The sequence below is a fragment of the Dreissena polymorpha genome, chromosome 4, assembly GCF_020536995.1.
Source record: "Dreissena polymorpha isolate Duluth1 chromosome 4, UMN_Dpol_1.0, whole genome shotgun sequence".
Lineage (NCBI taxonomy): Eukaryota > Metazoa > Mollusca > Bivalvia > Myida > Dreissenidae > Dreissena > Dreissena polymorpha.
The window spans coordinates 43,600,616-43,623,002 of record NC_068358.1 but is presented as its reverse complement, the minus strand read 5'-3'; the positions used below and the strand labels follow the sequence as shown (position 1 = coordinate 43,623,002).

The following is a 22,387-nucleotide window of genomic DNA, read 5'->3' as shown; positions in this document are numbered from 1 at the left end:
TGCACCTCGAATCTGTGTATATCTGCAGCGTCTCCATGACAATGCCTACCCGAATAGGCACACTACGCTACGTGTCAAAATCGATCAATTAACAGGGGTCCTGTTATCATATCGATTGTCTCACGTTCGCAGTCAAACCGAAAAGGCTGCATTGTTTAATGTGGTTGTTAATTGACTTTAATCTACTACGTCATTATTTCCCGCTGCGTAAGGGCAAAGGATAGTTGTTCACACATCTGACTGTCCGGATTTTAAGTTGACGGTCTACCGGTACTGTTTTGTTGTATTTGTTTTATTGTTATTGATTGTATGTATTGTGAATTGATTTGAGTTGACGATCAAACGGTACTGTATTGTTGTATTTTTTATTATATAAATGTTATAAATGAATAAAGGCGTATCAACAACTACGCGTTACACACCGGTCTTAATAACAATAACGCAGCGACGTCACCATCTATGTTTAGAACGCTTACACTGAAAACACGTGGCTTGTATCTAGTAACGGAAGTAGTAATGTTAAATTTGACGTTAATAGATCCAGTGTATTTCGGATAGGCTTTCGAACTTTTGCAATTAACGATGCGAAACAAAAAAAAACGTACCAAAAATGCATATGTCTATAAATATCGCTACATTTTTTACATGTCCCGGAAAATCGGCAAAAGTCCCGGACAATTTAACTCAATGTCCCGGAATTGGTCTGAAAAATTATGGCATGTATGCTAAAGTAATACATGCCGCGGGAAGTCGCAAACACGGCGTAACGCCGAGCGTTTTATCGAGTTCACCTCGCTCTCTCAACGCGGCGTAAACACCTGCTAGCAGATAAAAACCCACGGAGGGATCGCGTTTTTTGGGGAAAACGCGTGGAGTGTACTGTAGGTTGAAAAGTGGTATCCTATCTGAAATATGGTCCTGAAAAATTCAATTATTCAAAAAACACAAAGGGCAATAACTCTTATATACAATGTAAGAAAGTGAAGGGTTATGGTTCATAAGCATGGCATTTCTCCCAATATATTTCAATACACCCATGAAGTTTCCTATTCCTGTCTAGCATGGTTTCTGAGATACAGCCCTGAAAAGTTACATCAAACAAAAAAAGAAGGGCTGGAACTTATATTAAACTAGAAATGGCGCGGCAGAGGCCGACGCGTATCCCCACGCCGAATGTTTGACCTAGGTGTGCCCCAGGGTTGGTAATGGGGCCATGCATAGCTGAGATTGACCGTATTGTCATAAGAGAAGTTCATCATCAATTAGAAGTGAATTGGTGTAGAAATGAAGAAGTTATAGTAAAAGGCAATTTTGGGTGGGTGTGACATATGTGGGCAGGGCGCCCCAGGGTTGGTAATTGTGCCATGCATAGTTGAGATTGACCGTATTGTCATAAGAGAAGTTCAGTATCAATTTGAAGTGAATCGGTGTAGAAATGAAGAAATTATAGTAAAAGGCCATTTTGGGCGGGTGTGGTCTATGTGGGCGGGGCCCCAGGGTTGGTAATGGGGCCATGCATAGTTGAGATTGACCGTATTGTCATAAGAGAGGTTCAGTATCAATTTGAAGTGAATCGGTGTAGAAATGAAGAAATTATAGTAAAAGGCAATTTTGGGTGGGTGTGGTCTATGTGGGCGGGGCGCCCCAGGGTTGGTAATGGGGCCATGCATAGTTGAGATTGACTGTATTGTCATAAGAGAAGTTCAATATCAATTTGAAGTGAATCGGTGTAGAAATGAAGAAATTATAGTAAAGGCAATTTTGGGTGGGTGTGGTCTATGTGGGCGGGGCCCCAGGGTTGGTTATGGGGCCATGCATAGTTGAGATTGACCCTAATGTCATAAGTCATAAGAGAAGTTCAGTATCAATTTGAAGTGAATCCGTGTAGAAATGAAAAAGTTAAAGTAAATGGAATTTTTTGGTGGGTGTGGCCTATGTGGGCGGGCGCCCCAGGGTTGGGATTGGGGCCATGCATAGTTGAGATTGACCCTAATGTCATAACAAAAGTTCAGTATCAATTTGAAGTGAATCCGTGTAGAAATGAAAAAATTATAGTAAATGGAAATTTTTGGTGGGTGTGGCCTATGTGGGCGGGGCGCCCCAGGGTTGGGAATGGGGCCATGCATGGTTGAGATTGACCGTATTGTCATAAGAGAGGTCCAGTATCAATTTGAAGTGAATCGGTGTAGAAATAAAGAAGTAAATGTAAAATAACCTAAAAAAATGAGTGATAATTTCTGACGCGGCCCCACCCCAACCGCTATAACTTTTGACCCAGGGGTCAGATCAAAATTCCATTAGTGCAGGGTCGCACATATGCTCATAGCTACCATGTGTGTAAGTTTCAAGGTTCTAGTGCTTTTAGTGTAGGAGGAGATAGTGGCCAGGACGGACGGACGGACAGACAGACAGACGGACGGACGGACGGCGGAGATAACCACAATATCCCCACCTTTTTTTCAAAAAGCGTGGGGATAATAAAGTGTAGGGTTATGGTTCTTGTGCATGGCACTTATTCTCATTGAAATCTATACTATGAAGTTTCATGATGATATCTTATCAAGTGTTTGAGATATAGCCATAAAATGTTTTGTGACATACAGACCGACAGACTGAATGAACAACACCTATTCTATAAATTAATACCAATTGAAAGGAATTTCAAGCCAAATTAATGGATTTTTCTGCACATTTTCTTTTTTTCATCATTAATTAAAGATGCCTTGAATTGTTCCACTTGTCCAGTCAGACCAGAAGATTTTTTAAACTATTTAAATTTGATAACTGTAAATATCTAGCCCACAGTGTGGAAATATTTAACAAACATACACGATCTTCTTATACTCACAATTTATAGACAAGATGATTTCTGAGATCCTGGGTGACACTCTCGTGCCACTGTTTTGTGCCTTTGTTTGTCTGTGCCACAATCTGCAGCCCATCTGTGGCATTCAACCCACCCACAGCAGTGAGGGAGTTCAGGGTTGGATTGGAGTTACCCACCTGCGCTGGCTGGCCCGGATTCAAACCTAGGTTCACTGCAACACACACTTAATACTTAATACTTAACCTTAGCAATTTAAGTCCTCTGTCAGTTTCAAAGCACAAACATTATCCCAAAGTCACACAACCCCTCTTCCCCAAGGCCTTATAGAACCCTGCTTATGCATTCAAAATAAGTATAAAACAAGTAAATTCGTTGAATTGATATCCCCTGCCAATATACTTCTAGACATAAAAGTTTTCTGGACGGATGGACAACGCCAACTGCATCATCCTCTTATCCATATATATACTCATACCAAGTTTCAATGAAATCCGTCAAAGCACTTCCAAGATATGGCTCAGGACACAGCGCTTTCCACAAAGAACAAGAGCACCGCCTTGCAGGTGCAGACCGCTTATCTATTTTCTTTTTAAAGGTGAAGGGACTCTCAATTTAAATCACAAAGGAGGGAGGGGTGAAGTGAAGAGGGGTGTATAGTGTGGGGGTGTGGACATTATCTTCCAAAAAAAAATTCGAGGGGGGGGGGAGGGGATCTGGGGATTCTTGGGTGCGATGGTTGGACGGTATTTCAAAAATAAAATAATAAAAATAAATATTTGTGTATTTTAACCGTTTCAAAAAAAAAATAATTTGGGCGGGTGGGGGGGATTCTTGGGTGCGATGGTTGGACGGTATTTCAAAAATAAAATTAAATATTTGTGTTTTTTCACAGTTTCAAAAAAATTACTTTTGGGGGTGGGAGGTATAATAGTGTGAGGGTGTGGTGGTCATTTGTGAGATGATCTTAAAAAAAAAAAAAATAATTAGGGGGGGAGGGGATTCTTGGGTGCGATGGTTGGACGGTATTTCAAAAATAAAATAATTAAATAAATATTTGTGTTTTTTAACCGTTTCAAAAAAAAACAAAACAATGGGGGGTGGGGTGGTGGGGTATAGTGTGAGGGTGTGGTGGTCATTTGTGAGATGATCTTAAAAAAAAAATAATTTTAGGGGGGGGGGGGGGGGGGGGGGGCCAGGTACAGTAACCTCATGATAGCATGAAAGTATTTGAAGTTTGAAAGCAATAGCCTTGATACTTTAGAAGTAAAGTGGATCGAAACACAAAATTTAACCATATATTCAAAGTTACTAAGTAAAAAAAGGGCCATTATTCCGTAAAAATGACAACCAGAGTTATGCAACTTGTCCTTTTACTGTCCCCTTATGATAGTTTGCGAGTGTTCCAAGTTTGAAAGCAATATCTATGATACTTTAGGGGTAAAGTGGACCAAAACACAAAACTTTCAATTTTCTAAGTATAAAGGGCCCATAATTCCGTCCAAATGCCAGTCAGAGTTACATAGCTTTGCCTGCACAGTCCCCTCATGATAGTTAATAAGTGTTGCAAGTATGAAAGCAATAGCTTTGATACTGTAGGAATAAAGTGGACCTAAACACAAAACTTAACCAAATTTTCAATTTTCTAAGTATAAAAAGGGCACATAATTCTGCCAAAATGCCAGTCAGAGTTACATAACTTTGCCTGCACATTCCCTCATGATAGTTAGTAAGTGTTGCAAGTATGAAAGCAATAGCTTTGATACTTAAGGAATAAAATGGACCTAAACACAAAACTTAACCAAAATTTTCAATTTTCTAAGTATAAAAAGGGCACATAATTCTGTCAAAATGGACGCCAGAGTTATCTAACTTTGCCTGCCCAGTCCCCTCATGATAGTTAGTAAGTGTACCAAGTTTGAATGCAATAGCATTGATACTTTCTGAGAAAAGTGGACCTAAACGCAAAACTTAACCGGACGCCAACGCCGACGCCAAGGTGATGACAATAGCTCATAATTTAAAAAAAAAAAATAGATGAGCTAAAAACAGCGTCAAAAGACGTCATTTGGTGCGATATGACTCTTCAAGAAAATCCCCCAGTCATTTAAAAATATATATTGTTTAATTGTTTTAAAACTTTCCCGCATATAAAGTAAAATCCCGACTCGAACGATTCCCAAATACATCCGTTTCAACCCGACTCTATTACTGTATACTTTCTACTTTTCAAGTTTCTATTTATTACTCGATATAAATCCTGCTTATTCCGTTTTTATAAATCACTTTCTGGTAAATATTTACGATAAAAGCTCTCAATTATTTCTTGAACACAAACCTTGCCATTTTTTAATAGTATCAAATAAATTTTAAATGACTTTTTGATTTGATGAAATATTGCCTCTGAACATGCGTCAATCTCCTGACGTGTTGTGTGCTTGTTAAAACGCTCAATACACGCACGCTTTCCAAGCAAATGAAGCATCGTTGTACATGCTGCATAATTTTCGCACTCTTTTTAATTGAGAAAAAGATTCGACACAAAATAAATTTGCACTGCTAATTTGAAGCAAGAATATTTCAACGTTGCAATAACATTTACATTCGGAAGTGTGTTTCGGATTAAAAACGTGTTAACATCGACTTACGGGAATTGGTTTCGGATTACAAATTTAATTATTCCCATTTGAGATTTCAACAAATATTAACAGTTGCGTTATGAATTCAACGAAACACTTTATGCATGAAATTCACATTGTCCACGAGGATAACGGCCGGTTGCCATCATCAGTCTTCTATGTAACTGGCTAAGATTTCTGTGGCAATTACATGTACGTCATGAGTCGTCTGCATGATTTAACTGCATGTATGCCTACTGCTGTCACTCATACAAAGCGTGCGCTCTCATTGTCCAATATTGATTTTCTAATACAGTGACGTCCGCCGTTAGGCGGGCTTTTGTTGGGTAAAGCGACAAAGGATCGTAAATCGGCTTTCAAAATTTTCGGGGAAGTCGATATCGCTTTGATCTTAAGCTGCAATAACTGTCAGAATACACTGATTGCAAAATTTCAGGCGCCTCGGGGACTCTGATTTCGAAATTTAAGCGACCCGCTGAGGGACCGTTAAATTGCCTGTGGAAAGCACTGGGACACACACAAAAAAGCATTTTTTCAACATACAAAGGGCCATAACTCTGTTATTATCCAATGTTGTACAATGCCATTTGGCGTGCATCATCATCTTATGCATATATATATACTCTATTACTCATACAAAGTTTCAATGAAATCCGCCAAAGCACTTCCAAGATATGGCTTTGGACACAAAAAAGCATTTTTTCAAGATACAAAGGGCCATAACTCCGTTATTAACAGATGGTGTACAATGCCATTTGGCGTGCATCATCCTTTCATCCATATATATACTCATACCAAGTTTCAATGAAATCCGCCAAAGCGCTTCTAAGATATGGCTTCGGACACAAAAGTGCAGGACGGACGGAAGGACAGACAAGGCCAAAACAATATCCCTCAGCCTATGGCAGAGGATAATAAAGTTATTAAGATTTTTTCTATTCAAGAATCTCAAAGTACCTTGATTACTGAGTTGTCCAGGCCTGGAGGTGGAAGCCTGTATCCCATTGAAAGTGAGTCCTAGGGCAGCGTATGCCTTCTGCATCTGTGCCTCATTCATGTTGGAGGGGATTTGTGGGGTAGCTGCACTCACTGTCGCCTGCGGACCAGTACTCACAGCCGGGCTAGCCTGTGCTGCGCCTAATAAACAACAACAATATAGGCTTGCAATACTTATTGACAACAATGCTGGATTATAATGGTATTTTAACCCATGAGCATATTAATTGTTCAAATATAAACACTATCTTGGCATGCATAATTGGTTTCAGTGTACAGTGAGCCAGGGGCCAGGTCCCTTTGGATTGGACAAAACAAAGCGTTTTGACTAAAATTGGGAAATTTATGTTGTTGTTTTGCTAACAAATGCTCCAAAATTTAGAATAAATGTGTCTTCAAGATTATATTCACTAAGGTTCAACTTATAGAGCTGGATGGAAACTAAATGTAGAGATCTAAACAAAATAATTTTTTGACTCCTTCAATTTGAATTTTTTTGGTACCATTTGGGAAGAATATATACTTTTTTCCATCCGGAATGAGGCCCAATACTGGCCCCGACTTTGAACGAAAAATAAACAACCTTGCTTTATTTGAAATTAGGAGTCACTTGACGAACTGCTCACAACTTTTAGGGAACATGATTTTCATACATTCTTCAAATGTTTTAAATGTAAATTGTTAAAAAACATTCATTTTGACAATGTTCCAATTTACATGTATTTCTTAAATCACACCTTACCTGCTGCTGCTACTGCCACAGGCTGTTTCTGGCGATCAGAGGCGTGCTTTAGTGGTAAGCACACCGGACAGTCCTGTCGCAAGCAGTTTCTCCAGTGGGTGATTATCTGCCTTGATGAAGCACAGTGAGCAACTGCAAATAGATATAAGAACTCTGTATGAGGTGCTTACTAGTGAAGCAAAAATAACACATTAAACCTAAACTATGATCAAAGTTAACAAATTCCTAGCTGGGTCTTGGCTACCATTTTTTCTTCAACAGTCCATTTCATTCTAAAGCTTTCTTTGAATTTTAAATATGGCAGCGACCGTAGTGGGGATTGCATAATGGCTAAATTATCATAGATTAGAGACTAACAATTACTCAGGAATATGACAGTTTAAGTGTGATAATTGATTGTTTGGTACAATACAGGTGTGAAAATAGCATGTGTTTTACGCTCTGTTGCTGTTACTACAGTATGTATGTGCTATCGATCTTATAAATTATTGACAGCTATGACAAATTTTACGATAAATGTTTCATTTCATTAAATTTGTAGGCAATATGAATTTAAATATTGTCTGCTAAAATGCAATTGAAAACGTAACAGGCAAAGAGAAATTAAATAATAAATGAAGCAATTAGTTTCATCCATGGTAAATGTTTATACAAATACACTTCCATTTATCGGATAATCAGGAAATCTCCGGGATGCACGTTTTCTGCATGACTGAGTACGACGCAATAATCTTAATGCATTCAATCTAAATTTAAGCTCACATTTCTATTGGTTGTTACAATTGAATCTGAACAGTGCCCCATGAAACTACTGTTCCATAATGCATAGAACATTTTACACTTAAAAAAAAATGTGTATGTTTGTGTTTATGAAAGCAAGTATTGGCGAATGGCAACACAACCTTGCAATAATTTATGAATGAATGAGCTCAAAATGCAACGCGAATCCATTTATAACACTGACTTGTGGCTTGGACCCCGTCAAACCCGTTATATTGGAGTTACAGCGTATAGATATGATTCACAGGCATCTTTGAAAAAAATTCTTATAAATAAGATGAACAATAACATCTCATACCCAAAATTGACCAGTCGCCAAATTATCGATCGCTCCGCCCACATAGTCACGTGGTCTAGTGATTAGAAAACTCCGACAAGCAGATCGCAATTATAGCGGATTACGTGAGGGAAATTCTATACTTGTAATGATGTATTATGCCCTTTTCTATAATATAAATTATTAAAGCCGCACACTAAACTAAACTGCTTTGTAAAACGTTTATACAATCATAAATACTTTTCAGAGAAATGGCATAATCAAAATAAATGAGTTAACGGCAGACTGACTATCAGAAACGTTTCTTATATTATATAGGGAGTTGATGAAAAATCCGTTGTAAAAATGAGCATTTATTTCATATTGAATTTGAACTTGTATTCAACCGTCTGACAGTGAACCCGGTGGCTATTCATATATAATTTTGAAAATATTTTTATCCCCACGCTTTTTGAAAAAAAGGTGGGGATATTGTGGTGATCTCCGCCGTCCGTCCGTCCGTCTGTCTGTCCGTCCGTCTGTCCGTCCGTCTGTCCGTCCGTCCTGGCCACTATCTCCTCCTACACTAAAAGCACTAGAACCTTGAAATTTACACACATGGTAGCTATGAGCATATGTGCGACCCTGCACTATTTGGAATTTTGATCTGACCCCTGGGTCAAAAGTTATAGGGGTTGGGGTGGGGCCGCGTCAGAAATTATCACTTATTTTTTTAGGTTATTTTACATTTACTTCTTTATTTCTACACCGATTCACTTCAAATTGATACTGGACCTCACCTATGACAATACGGTCAATCTCAACCATGCATGGCCCCATTCCCAACCCTGGGGCGCCCCGCCCACATAGGCCACACCCACCAAAAATTTCCATTTACTATAATTTTTTCATTTCTACACGGATTCACTTCAAATTGATACTGAACTTTTGTTATGACATTAGGGTCAATCTCAACTATGCATGGCCCCAATCCCAACCCTGGGGCGCCCGCCCACATAGGCCACACCCACCAAAAAAATCCATTTACTATAAAAAATTTTTAGGTTATTTTACATTTACTTCTTCATTTCTACACTGATTCACTTCAAATTGATACTGAACCTCTCTTATGACAAAACGGTCAAACTAAACTATGCATGGCCCCGTTGCCAACCCTGGGGCGCCACGCCCACATAGACCACACCCGCCCAAAATTGCCTTTTACTATAATTTCTTCATTAATACACTGATTCACTTCAAATTGATACTGAACCTCTCTTATGACAATACGGTCAATCTCAACTATGCATGGCCCCATTACCAACCCTGGGGCACCCCGCCCACATAGGCCACACCCTCCCAAAATTGCCTTTTACTATAACTTCTTTATTTTTACACCCATTCACTTCTAATTGATACTGAACTTCTCTTATGACAATACAGTCAATCTCAACTATGCATGGCCCCATGATCAACCCTGGGGCGCCCTTGGGTCAAACATGCGGCGTGGGGATACGCGTCGGCCTCTGCCGCGCCATTTCTAGTTATTAAATGCAAATGACATATCCATATCATGATGGGTTTTTTGTTTATTAAAAATGTTTAGATCTTTGTTTTATTGTGTTATTTTTAAAAAGACACCGATTTTTTTTATTTAGATATAAATTAAATTTTGATTGTAACCATAATTTAATACAGGCCTAATTTCGTGGTTTCATTAACAGATAGTCTAATATGAATTTTATTTCATTTATGTTTAATGCGAACCTGTTACATTTTACAATCAAAAAATGAAATGTTGGTATTACGGTGCTGTTCACGAACATTCGAATTGAAAACATTTAGCATATTATGCATTTGCTTATTTATAACAAGATGGCCCTTATATGTTAATTGCAATTTTCACATTTCTCCCCGTATCAATATATGTTGTATTAGAAATGTTGTTGTTGTATTATAAGCCGTACATTTTACACTTGAAGTCGCTCTAAGCTGGCTAAGCCGCGTTGAAATCACCTTTTTTCGTTTTTACTTTAGTTAAAACAATATTTAAGTTAACAATTTATAATGATTTCTCTTGTTTATGATCCACAGAAAATAAATATATAATTGGAAATCATTTAAGTAATTAAATAGCTGTCTTTTCTTGTGTACAGTACCTAACAATCAGTGTTCTCCGGAAGCACCGGCGGCCGGCGATTTCGCCGGCTACTGAGAGTCTAGGCGCCGGCTACTTTCCCAAAAAATATCAATTTTAATTCCAGTTGTGACGCGATTTTTCAATTTCGTCTTTCAATTAACTAACCGGATGTTTCTATTCTAATGCGCGTTAATTATGCGCCGAACAGGAAGAAGCACCGATAAAACCGATCGATACAGTACACTCCACGCGTTTTCCCCAATTTCTCTCGCTTCTCCGCGGGCAGTGACCTGGAGGGAGATTAAGAAAATCCCGCGATACGCGGCGTTTGCATGATTTTGGACGCGGCGGTTAACGATCGGCAAAATTGATAAGCCAACGCAGCGGCCCTCGGCGTTGGCAACGCGGGGGAAACTCCGCGTTTAACGAGATAACGATCAATTTAACTTTGTTTGACTTCCTGATTTTCAAATAAAATTACATTTATTACAAGTACATACATGTAGTATAATATATACAATTAAAAAAAAACAACCAAGATAGATCGATCCCGACGTGGTTGTAGAAGTAGTTGTTGTTGTATAGAAAACTTGTTGATTTACGATAAACAAAGCGTCGTCTTTTAACTGATACTTACCAATTAATATAATCACAGTTTGCAACATTGTTTTTATTTTGATAATTTAATCCAAAGTTTTCATGTTTGCAGGTGTTTTTTCTATACTGAACATGTACACAAATGACCGAGGACCCTATTAAAAGTCTCGCAAAAATGTGTGAATTGACAGTTTGACGTCATGAAAGAAAAACCGCTTCCTGTCTGAAGGCATGAAAAACACACTGTTCTCGCCGACAAAATTGGCTTCCTTTGTTTGACAATCAACACGCTAAACCAATGGGGTGTTTATAACTCAATAGCAACTGTCGAAAGATGTAACTGCACGTGCTTAGCTCCGCCTTTCGAATCTTTTACAGGGAACAAAGGGAGGAGTTTAACAGTTAATTGAACACGTGTTTAACGAAAAGTTGAGTCCTGAATGGCCGTAGTTACTTGGTCTAAGTTTTGACACAACAAATAAACCTATCTCGGATTTTCCTACAAAGGCCATTTTCCCAACTTTTTGTACAGTTACTAATAATGGCATCCGCGTGTTTACGAAATTCGAAACACATTCATCTTAAATAACGGTGTCTTGTTGGATAATTACTGGATTTTATTTTTTTATTTTATTTTTTGGTATGCCCAGTAGCACACTGCTAACGCGGTGTTGCGCGGCGGTCACTGATAAGAACGGAAATCGTCTGCATTTACCGACTTGGCTAAAGTAATACACGCCGCGGGAATTAGCGAACGCGGCGTAACGCCGAGCGTTTTATCGAGTTCACCTCGCTTTCCAATGCCGCGTGAACACTCGCTAGCAGAAAAAAACCCGCGGAGGGAGCGCGTTTTTTTTTGGGAAAACGCGTGGAGTGTACTGTAGTTCGTATCTTTCCGTAAATGATTATTACCCGCTGTTTAAAGAATACCAAGATGCCCTCGACGCCCTTGGCATGGATGACCAAGGATCTGGGCTCCCTAGAATGCACCAGATTGCACCATTTCACTCATGTACTTTTAAAAAAATCCTGGGGGAGACCCCCCATACCCCCCTGGCAGGAGGGGATACCCCTCCAGCACGTACCCCACTCGCCACTTCGCGGCTCGTGCACGCGACATGCCGCGTGCTTAGTCACTGGCTACTTTAAAAATATTTCTGGCTACTTTAGATTTTATGGAGAACACTGTAACAATGCCTTAATGTTCCTTTATTCTGAGATCCACGCAACATACTGTTATTTATTTATCATCGACAATTACGCTGAGATTAATAAGCACGTGTGGCAATTATTATGTTGCCCAAACTGCTTAATAATATTGTGCATCAAACGGTATAACACGTTTTATAGAACACACACCTGGTGTGGTTAAACTATTTATTGTGTTTGTTTTCTCATTACTCGTTCATATGTTCAAAAAATAAAGATAAAATAATAACCTTTTATAAAGTATGTATAGCACCTACAATTTTGAATAATGATCGAACAGTAATGATCATGCATTTGATATAAAATCTGTGTAAACTCTTAAAAATTACGTCCATTCCATATGAACAACACGCTTTGTTTGTCGGACAAAATGGCGGCCAGATAAGCGTTGCTGAGGGGTGTGTGAAAAATCGATATCTGATTGGCTGATCGACAAAATGTGGGCGGAGTTGGCGACTGGTCAATTGTGTACAGAATGCAAGATGAAAAAACGTCAGCTACCTTGACATGACTTGCCAGCACTACAAGTGGTCATGTGGTTCAGCACATTCTTCATGGTTCTGCAGTGTGGCAGGGTGCACGCCTCACCATTGCTCTGCTCACGCCGCTGACACTTGTGAGCGTGAAGTAGCAAGACCAATTGCTGCTGGATAAGTTTGCGTTTCTCTGGGTCTGCAGACTGGGGCTGGGCCCCTTGTGCCTGGGAGCCAGCAGCTCCCTGAGTACCGGGCACACCAGTGTGGGCTACTGGCTGGTTCTGGGGAATCTGCTGCTGAAAAAACAAACTTTATTGATGTTTATGTTGTATTTCACTTATGGATGACAGACGACACACAAAAGAAAAAAGGTGATCAGAAAAGATTGACAAAAGCATGCTGTGCTCAGCTATTTAATTGATTACATGAAATGTTTTATTGAATATTTAATCATTGCCTTTAAGTTAAGCATTTGTGCACAGATAAAAACATTTTAGGCGGCTAAGAGTATTTTGATATTTTATGTGGTAAACATGAAGAAAATTGTGCAATCAAGTCAATGACTAACTCCATTTACAGATTGAGGCTGCAGCCCTTTGGATTGGAAAAAATGACATCCTTTTGACTATAATTGGCAAAATGGTGATTTTTTGGCCAACAATAATTATATTTTTAGAAGGAAAGTGTTTTTAATACTATATTTTAACAAGATGTGTTTGTGAAACACAATGTCCCCCTATATGATGTTTGACCTTGAAGGATGACCTTGACCTTGTGAAGGATGACCTTGGCCTTTCACCACTCAAAATGTGCAGCTCCATGAGATACACATGCATGCAAAATATCAAGTTGCTATCTTCAATATTGCAAAAGTATTCATAAAATAAGTGATTTGGGCCCCATATATTTGACCTCTGACCTTGAAGGATGACCTTGACCTTTCACCACTCAAAATGTGCAGCTCCATGAGATGCACATGCATGCCAAATATCAAGTTGCTATCTTCAATATTGCAAAAGTATTTATAAAATAAGCAATTTGGGCCACATATATTTGACCTCTGACCTTGAAGGATGACCTTGACCTTTCACCACTCAAAATGTGCAGCTCCATGAGATACACATGCATGCCAAATATCAAGTTGCTATCTTAAATATTGCAAAAGTATTCATAAAATGAGCGATTTTGGCGACATATACACTACGCGACCCGTGATTTTTGCCGCGATTCTCGCATCACCGCAATCGATGCAACGTGAAAAATCGCGGTGTTTCCGAGTGACAAGAAAATTTGGGTGATGTCTCGGCGACCGTCGCGCGATGTATCTCGCTGTTGCGCAATCAGCGCGAATCAGCGCAAATCACCGCGTACTGCCGTGATTCCCCTTTTTAAGCGATTTACGTTGAGGGTTACACTACATTACATGTAACATATATGTATACACTTACATTATACATTGCAATAATAAAGCTTTTGTTGTTCTTGTATACAATGGGCGTATTAGCTAAAATACTCCTGTTCCGACATGAACTTGATGAAGTAATGTCGGAAGCTTTAACGGCTCCAAATTAATATAACAGCGCAGAATGATCATGCAATAATTATTGAACAAAACATGTAAACATTATTTAACTAATTGCATTAGCAGAATGTTTATTAAAACTTACAATCAATTATATTCCAGGCCCGAATACACTACCATTGTTCAAATTCCATATTGTTGCCATACACATGTAGCGTAGCACTGTGTAAATTGAAAGTTGCATAGTGTTTCGTCATTGGTCGGTTATAAATACCTTGTTTCTCTATACACGGTATTTGATTTAGACGAAACTAATAATTTGGTTATTTACGAGAAATATGATATAAGTTTTCCTTTTAAACTCTGATCTTACCATGTGTGTTTATTGACGTTATTAATTATGTTAATACTTATTTTGGCATTGCATTAAGAATTATAACGTGTAGCCCTTTTGTTAACAGTGTTTAGCAAAATATTCGCGCCTTAAGGCACGGAAATTTGTTTAAGTAACACTTTCATTTAAAGTTTAAATGTAATCGGTAGATTACGTCTAATTATTTGGACTAAATTATGCTATACTTATTTATTTTCTGTTTCAGGCTCCAATGCGGATAACTCGTGTTACTCACGTTACTTTCCGAGCGGAAATCGGAAATACATTACTGTTCTATTTTTAAGTACATGTTATTATGATATCGTGTTATATAATATGTTGTTATTACATCATTGCCTATATATTAAAGCCATTAAACATTGTGTTTGTTTTGCTGAGAAAAAAACGAGTATATCAACGTAGCACTAAAGCACCCGCAAAGTTCAATAAATATGATGATGTATAATGTACATGCATTTCTCTGGGTTTTCACGTCCAAAACAAAAAACCCTCAACATTTGATTATTTATTGTGTACTGTCCAGCGGGTGATAGTGTTTATTCTAGTGTCTAATTGGCACTCTGTGTACGTGTTCGAACTGTGAAAAGATGTGACAATCACAGAAACAACAAGATGGCGCTGCCAATTAAGTATGATAATGGATCAAAGGGCATTGACAAAAAATAAAAGTTTGTATATATTTTTCGGCGTTTACTCAGATGGTCTCTCACAACAAAAAAACTATACAAGTCAAGGTATTATGTTTTACTTCTATCAGTAACGATACGGATACGGCGTGTTTGATTTGATATGACTTTAAAAGAAATATCAAATTGTTGGCGATATAACTGTTTTAACAAGGGCTGTTTGTAAAACATGCATGCCCCCCATATGGGCTCTCCGTTGTAGTGACAGCCATTTTGTAAACATGTTTTTTGTCACTTTGACCTTGACCTTTGACCTAGTGACGGCGAATTGCGGTGAATCGCAGCAAATCACCACAACATTGAGGGGATTTAGCGCGAAGATTATCTTGCTCTCGCGCGACGTCGGAGTGACGAGTCACGTGAAATCGCTGTGATTTAACACCCAAACAGCAAAATGCCCGCCTTGACTTCGCTAATTAGGCAAAAATCATGGGTTGCGTAGTGTATTTGACCTCTGACCTTGAAGGATGACCTTGACCTTGAACTTTCGCCACTCAAAATGTGCAGCTTCATGAGATACACATGCATGCCAAATATGAAGTTGCTATCTTCAATATAACAAAAGTTATTGCAAAATGTTAAAGTTGGCGCAAACAGACCAACAGACAGACCAACAGACAGGGCAAAAACAATATGTCCCCCACTACTATAGTGGGAAACATAAAAAGTGTTTAAAGACATTGTAATGTCAAGTATCAAGGAATTGTAGGACGCATTTTTGATGTTATAATTATATGATCCTTGTCTTTTGGGTTAACCTTATACAGATGGAGAAATGAACAAACTTACTCGCCACGTCGGCTTGCTACATGCCTCCCGGCTTCAGTCAACAGTTATACCTACCAAACTGTCTTGCTGTGGGTCGCATTCTCCCAAAACAAGATATAATTTACTTCAGAAATGGCTGTATATTGCAGTGATATTTTTACAAATTTTCTCATTTGAGCCCTGGGACTCGATAACTTGCAAATCTCTGAGTCCCCGAACTGAAAGAATGAGTCCAAATATTAAACGATATTATTTTATGAGAAATTCAATGCATTTTTGGGACTCACATAATTCGAAACTTTGCATCCCCAGAAGTTTTTGTGAGTCCTGGACACAGTACTCGCAGGTAAAACAAGAGCACCGCATAACGGGTGCCACGCTTGACTACAGGTGCAGTTTTGAATAAATGAAAGCTTGTCAGATTAATTTTTTTAGTGGTCACAGTGACCTTGATCTTTGACCTAGTGATCCCAAAATGGGTGTGGTGTGTAGAACTCATCAAGGTGCATCAACATATGAAGTTGCAAAGTTGTAGGTGGAAGCACTTTGATTTTAGAGCCAATGTTAAGGTTTTAGCACGATGCGGACGGCAATCTGGCTTTGACAATACCTCGTTTTTTTTCTTCTAAAAACACCGAGCTAAAAATCACTGATGCTGATTTCTTGCAAACTCTGAATGTATTTTGGAATTTTGTAAACCAATGACTTCCATTTTAAAACTTTTTACAATAGTTGAAATCCTTTCTCTAACAGATGTCAAACCTAAAATGTCTTAACAGTGATGAGACATACTAAAAGCTCATAAAAACATGCAAACAAGGAAAGTAAACTACCACCAGCATAGCTTTTGATGGAAGAAAATCATAATACAACAACCCAAACTTCACAGATATATCAGGGCTTGAATTGGGTCAAGACTTTCTTTAGTCAAATCTAGGGCAGAACATAACAATTATTCGGATTTGAGTTATTTAATAAGGTTTTATGAAGAAACAGTTGTAGCTTAATGGAAATATGTTCAGTCAAATTTGCAAATTTGTATCAATTGCCTTATTTGGTGATTGGCTGCACAAGCCCTGAATAATTCAGTTCTTTTTCTGCTATGTAAAAAAGGCCGTAAAACCGACCGTATCCAAAAGAAAAAAGACCGATCATACTAAAAAAAATCCCATTTTCCAAAAAAAGAAGTGTCTAAAGATTATTACAATGTACATCTCATAAACATCTAACAAAGTATATATAAACTATAATTAATGTTATTTTCCCAAAATGGCCAGGAAAACGCCTGATGTGTCAATATTTGTTGCTAATAAAAATCCCAATTTGGTCAATTTTGTCGATAAAAATTTCCTAAATTTACTATTGTATTGATTTAAAAAATCCCAATTTGACCAGAATCCTTTTCCCAAAATCGCTGAATTTTTCTATGTTTCTACAGCACAAATAAAACATTGGAATATGTGATACTTACACTGGTAGGGTTTAGGGCTGACATGCTGTGTGGTGGTGAGGTCATGGAGGATAGGACAGTTGAAGGATTGTTGTTTGTATTGTAGTTGGATGAAGGTAACTGCATCTGGTGCTGGCCTCCGACTGAACCAGGGGGTACTTGGTTATACCCATACCCACCACCACCACCCACAGGCCCATTGGGCTGAAAATCATTGGGAATAATGTTGCTAACTAAAGCGCAACTATATTACACTCAACTACAAAACAATATGATAGCACATGTACTAAAATCACATTGTTGCTAATATTTTATAGCCAAACTCAACTTCAACCAAAAGGTTATGCAATCTGTAAGTTACAGAAACAGAGAAAAATGATAATACTCTCAAAAACATGCAATAACTATCAGTCCAACAAGTGTAGAGGAACTTTCAAAACATGTTTAATGAATATGGGAACTACTTAATTAAGGAAAAAAATTATATTCATGATCATTGTGTGCAATATTATGATTATTTAAATTAATTTTTTACAGATGTTTTAAGGATATTGTAAAAAGATAGCATGGATGAATAATAACAGTTTCAAAAATACCTTTTCAAAGATAAGTATTTGATATCATTGAAAAATTGATTGCATACCGAATAAAATTGTACCTTCATCATTTGCTGCTGTGTATTTGAGACCATGCCTGCGTGGTCCATTGGTTGCCTCGTCATCTGAGGATTGTTCAGCGCTCCAATCATGTTCTGCTGGGACAAGCCCATGTTGCCCATTCCTTGTGACATAGCACCCCCAGAGTTGGGAATCATTAGTCCACGTTGCTGGCGCATTCCACTCATTGAATACTGAGGTCCATTAAGCATTTGATTTTGAGGATGTGGTATACTGTTCACACTAAGGGATGACATTGACATGGAATTTAACATATTGTTGGGAATTGACATTGGCACTGATGATAATGTAGATGAAGTGGAGTTTGCTAATGAAAATGAAGAACTGTTTGAAACATATGTGTTATTATCTGATGAATAGTATGATGAAGATGGCATTCCTTGCTTGTTTTGCACAAGTCCGTGGGGTGGCGACTGTAAGTTGTTGGATAATGGACTTTTCACAGCATTATTCAATGCAGAATTAGTCATGTTCATGTTTGAATTTGGCAAACCACTGTTCACACCACTGCTTGATGGAGTTGACACATTGGCAAGCAACTGCGACAACTGCTGATGCCGATGACTAGCACTATCTTGGTGGGACTGCAACATATCTGTTCCATTGAGTGTACCATTATCAGTACTCATCAATTCGTCTGGCAGATCTGCTAACAGCATATTAAACTCTGAAACACACGCAAATTCATCTTTAGAAGAAACAACTATTTTTGTATTTTATTTCTTATATAAGGGAAAGATTTATGACCACAATTTGTCCACAAAGGTATAGGGGGGCAATCAAACAGGGAAAGTTTGTAATGCTGGGTCAGTTTTGACGATTTTTGCCCATAGCATATTCATTTGCCATTGAATATGTGGCAGTGCAACATAAATTTGAATGTTAGTGTGATCACTTTTCAGTAAGGATAATAAATGGACCAATGCTAACGAGAATACGAGATTATAAATCCTTTAAAGAGATATTCAGTAATTTACAAAGTTTAATATAATCATGCTTGAAGACTTCTTATCCGACAATGGTTGTGTAAAAGTTTCTGACATGTATCTTGTCAATGTTCAGTGCAGAGCTCCAGATAAAAATTTGGTCAAATTCTTATTTACTCCCTATTTTAAAGATTAATTCTTATTTTACCCCCTATTTATAAAATTAATTCTTAACAATATATTACCAAATACTTTTTTATTCATTGTTTTTGACACATCAACAATTCAACATTTTGGTCTATAGTCTTGGAAAAGCCTGGCTTTCCTTCTCTGTTTCTTGCTTTCCCATAATCGGACAGCTTCGCGAGAGCTTATAAGTTCATCAATTATTGACGAAACCACGCTTTGGGTATTTGAATCTGATTGAAAAAATGCATGCAGCGTGGACTTTTGACACAGAAATGGCTGTTTTTGCCTTCCACGCTTCAATACACAGCTTCGGTCGGCCATTTTGATTTTTTTATGTGAAACGGTCACTGACACTTCGGCTTAGGTCATAATGGCCTTTTGGTCACCGTTAAAGTCATATCAAAAACTATATTTAACATTTAAGTTTAATGACATTTTGAATCGGTATACATTATATTACCGGTACTTGTGTATAAAAATTACGATAAGTGTAATTAAAAAGGTACAATAAACAGTAATGACTCGCCTGCAATACTAGGAGAACAGAATCAATACCGTTTGGCCTTTCGACCTTTCTTAGGCGTGGCTCTTCCTCACAACAAACGCTTGAGTGACGATGCCATAAAGTTGTAGTTTTAATTGAGCGCCTAGGCGAGTCAGAACAGGGATGATTTGTTTACCGCATTCTATACATAGATGGTGACGTCACTACGTCAGTAAGACCGGTGTGTACACAATGTTGTTTACCGTATATAATTTGCTACTGGAAGTTTTACGCACGTTCGAAAATTTCGAATTCGTGTTTTATTTTTTCAATGCGTAACTTTACGCAAAGATTTTAAAACTTAATCGTTATTTAAGAAATTTAATTTGTTTTTACGCCTTTACGCATGTTATCTGGAGCACTGGTTCGGTGTTTTTTCCACCATTTTGGGAATGGGACAGAGCAGAGTTCCTTTTGGAAAATTTGCAGCATTTTGAATAAAATTTGGAAGTGTTGCTGTTGTTTTAAAAATACACTAAGTTTGGATCCTTTTAAAGTGGTCCAAAAAGTCTGAGCCATACTTTATCCCATGGTTGGATATATTCAGGGATATTTAACCAATATGAACTGGTACCATACCGAAAGGGAAAAATAAGTGTGAAATTGGGAACATTCGAATTGTGAAATCTTCCGATAAGGAATTATGGATCTGTTTAATTATTTTGTGTAAATTGTACAAACCAATGATGTATCGTAATACTCATGTGCATGCAATTATGCTTGAAATGTTCTGTCTCAGTTGTCTTTTGAGAATTTTCAGACCGCAGATAGAGAATTTGTATTTTTTTACAATTGGTAAAGGACATTATAAAGAAGGAAAACAATCACTGATATTGAAGTTAAGTTTTTTTTTAGAATAAGAATTAATGCTGAATATATTGAGAAGTCTAAAAAAATTCAGACAATGTGGTTCTCTAAAGAGTCTAGACACATGACATCACGAGCATATTATTAACTGTTAGTGAAGGAAAACAAATCAAGTTTGACAAGAAAAATTACACGCTGATTACATTTTAGCACGTTATGTTTATGTTTTGAAACATTAAAAATAATTCATAACTGCATATTCGTATAAAATCATTGTAATAAAAGTCACACAGATCAAAATAATGACGAAGATTGCGATTGACATTAAGAAATAAAATAAACACCGATTTCCGAGGCGAAACGAAACTGGGATTATATTTCGTAAGCAAACTCCAGAAATGCAATACTTATAATACGTAAAATTGGTAAGTATAGTTAGATCCCGTTAAAAAAATGACAAAGCATCCGACCTGTCTCGCTACCACTTGGAGTCAATGCTGGAGACTGCAGTTTCTGTCTCTTGTTTGGGGGTCCATCTCCTGTGTCAGCCATTTTCTCTTTGGAATCGAACAATTCCAAAAATAAGACTTAGAAACTTTTAAGTTTTCAATCCATCTCAATGAAATTGACGATAAATGACACTATTCAGCCAGTGTTTAACAGAAAAGTTTTGATAATCCACATTTTTTATGTTTTACGTTTTTCTGATTTTCCAAATAAATCGCACTTCAATTTCCAATACAAAGCCGGGGACACGTTTGGAATTATCCTCTCAATTCATGAAATAACTGTCCAAGATATCCTTTTTTGGACTCAGAACGTTGATTGAACTTCCATGTACACACTTTTATTAAAATAATTCTACTATAAATCCAAATTTATGTTATTTTCGTGATTAAAAAATGAAAACTTCGGACCAATCCTCACAAGATGGCGGCTGTTGATGAAAAGTTTTACGCTTGTCGCAGTAAGCGCCGAACATTCCCGAATACCCCAAAACTGATCGGAAATTAATTATTCGCCCCTACGTCATACCATATGACCGATTTACAATGCGTCGATTGGATAAAAAAAGTTTTCCGAATTTAAACGAGGTACCGAATACATTCGGTAATAATCGTGATTTCACGCACCTTGTCAGTCACATTGGTTGGATCGCTCTTCGTGCGCTTAAATATATAGATCTACGGATTTTCAGCACTGAACTAAATTTTAAATCACTTCTTGTTGAAATCTGTATTCATAGATAATGCGGATCATTCGAAAGAATTGTGAAGGAACCAAAAAACAAAAGAAATGTTATTTAAGCTTATATACAAGCAGTAATAATATATTAATTTAAAATCAACTTGTTCTATAATATACAGCTATCTAGCGATAAATGATCTCTATCTAATTGCTGTATCTATTTGATCAGAACTCTTCACATTAACAATCTTAATAAATATATATTTAAATTCTTTAAACCGTGTTTTTAATTTTAAGTGCAATGTATTATCCGCCTATTACAATGGAACCTAACTCAAACGCCAGAACCTATATATTAAGCTCAAACAAACTTAGGAAAATATGTAGACAGAAATGCACTCTAGCTGCTGCTCATTTTGGTTGGTATCCCCCTTCCCATTATTGCTTAAGCATAAATGTTAAATACTTTTTTAAAATATCAAATTAATTATATATATCTTTTAAATCAAATATTAAATAAGATAACAATATAATATAATACATAAATCGTTTAATGGGTTTGTGTTCATTAATTATT

At 37.5% G+C, this 22,387-nt stretch overlaps 1 protein-coding gene across 1 annotated transcript in view; it reads right to left on the bottom strand.

Annotated features, from left to right (window-relative positions):
• The window catches only part of LOC127878378 (CREB-binding protein-like), a 55,990-nt gene extending 34,418 nt beyond the window's left edge, over positions 1-21,572 (bottom strand). Inside the window, exons 1-7 of the mRNA XM_052424903.1 lie at positions 21,093-21,572; positions 18,138-18,823; positions 17,501-17,683; positions 12,685-12,955; positions 7,202-7,333; positions 6,421-6,600; positions 2,849-3,038 (exon numbers count right to left, since the gene is read on the bottom strand). Coding sequence (XP_052280863.1) covers positions 2,849-3,038; positions 6,421-6,600; positions 7,202-7,333; positions 12,685-12,955; positions 17,501-17,683; positions 18,138-18,823; positions 21,093-21,174 — 1,724 coding nt within the window. The 5' untranslated portion in view covers positions 21,175-21,572. The remainder of the gene's footprint in view (positions 1-2,848; positions 3,039-6,420; positions 6,601-7,201; positions 7,334-12,684; positions 12,956-17,500; positions 17,684-18,137; positions 18,824-21,092) is intronic.
• Between the last annotated feature and the right edge of the window lie 815 nt (positions 21,573-22,387).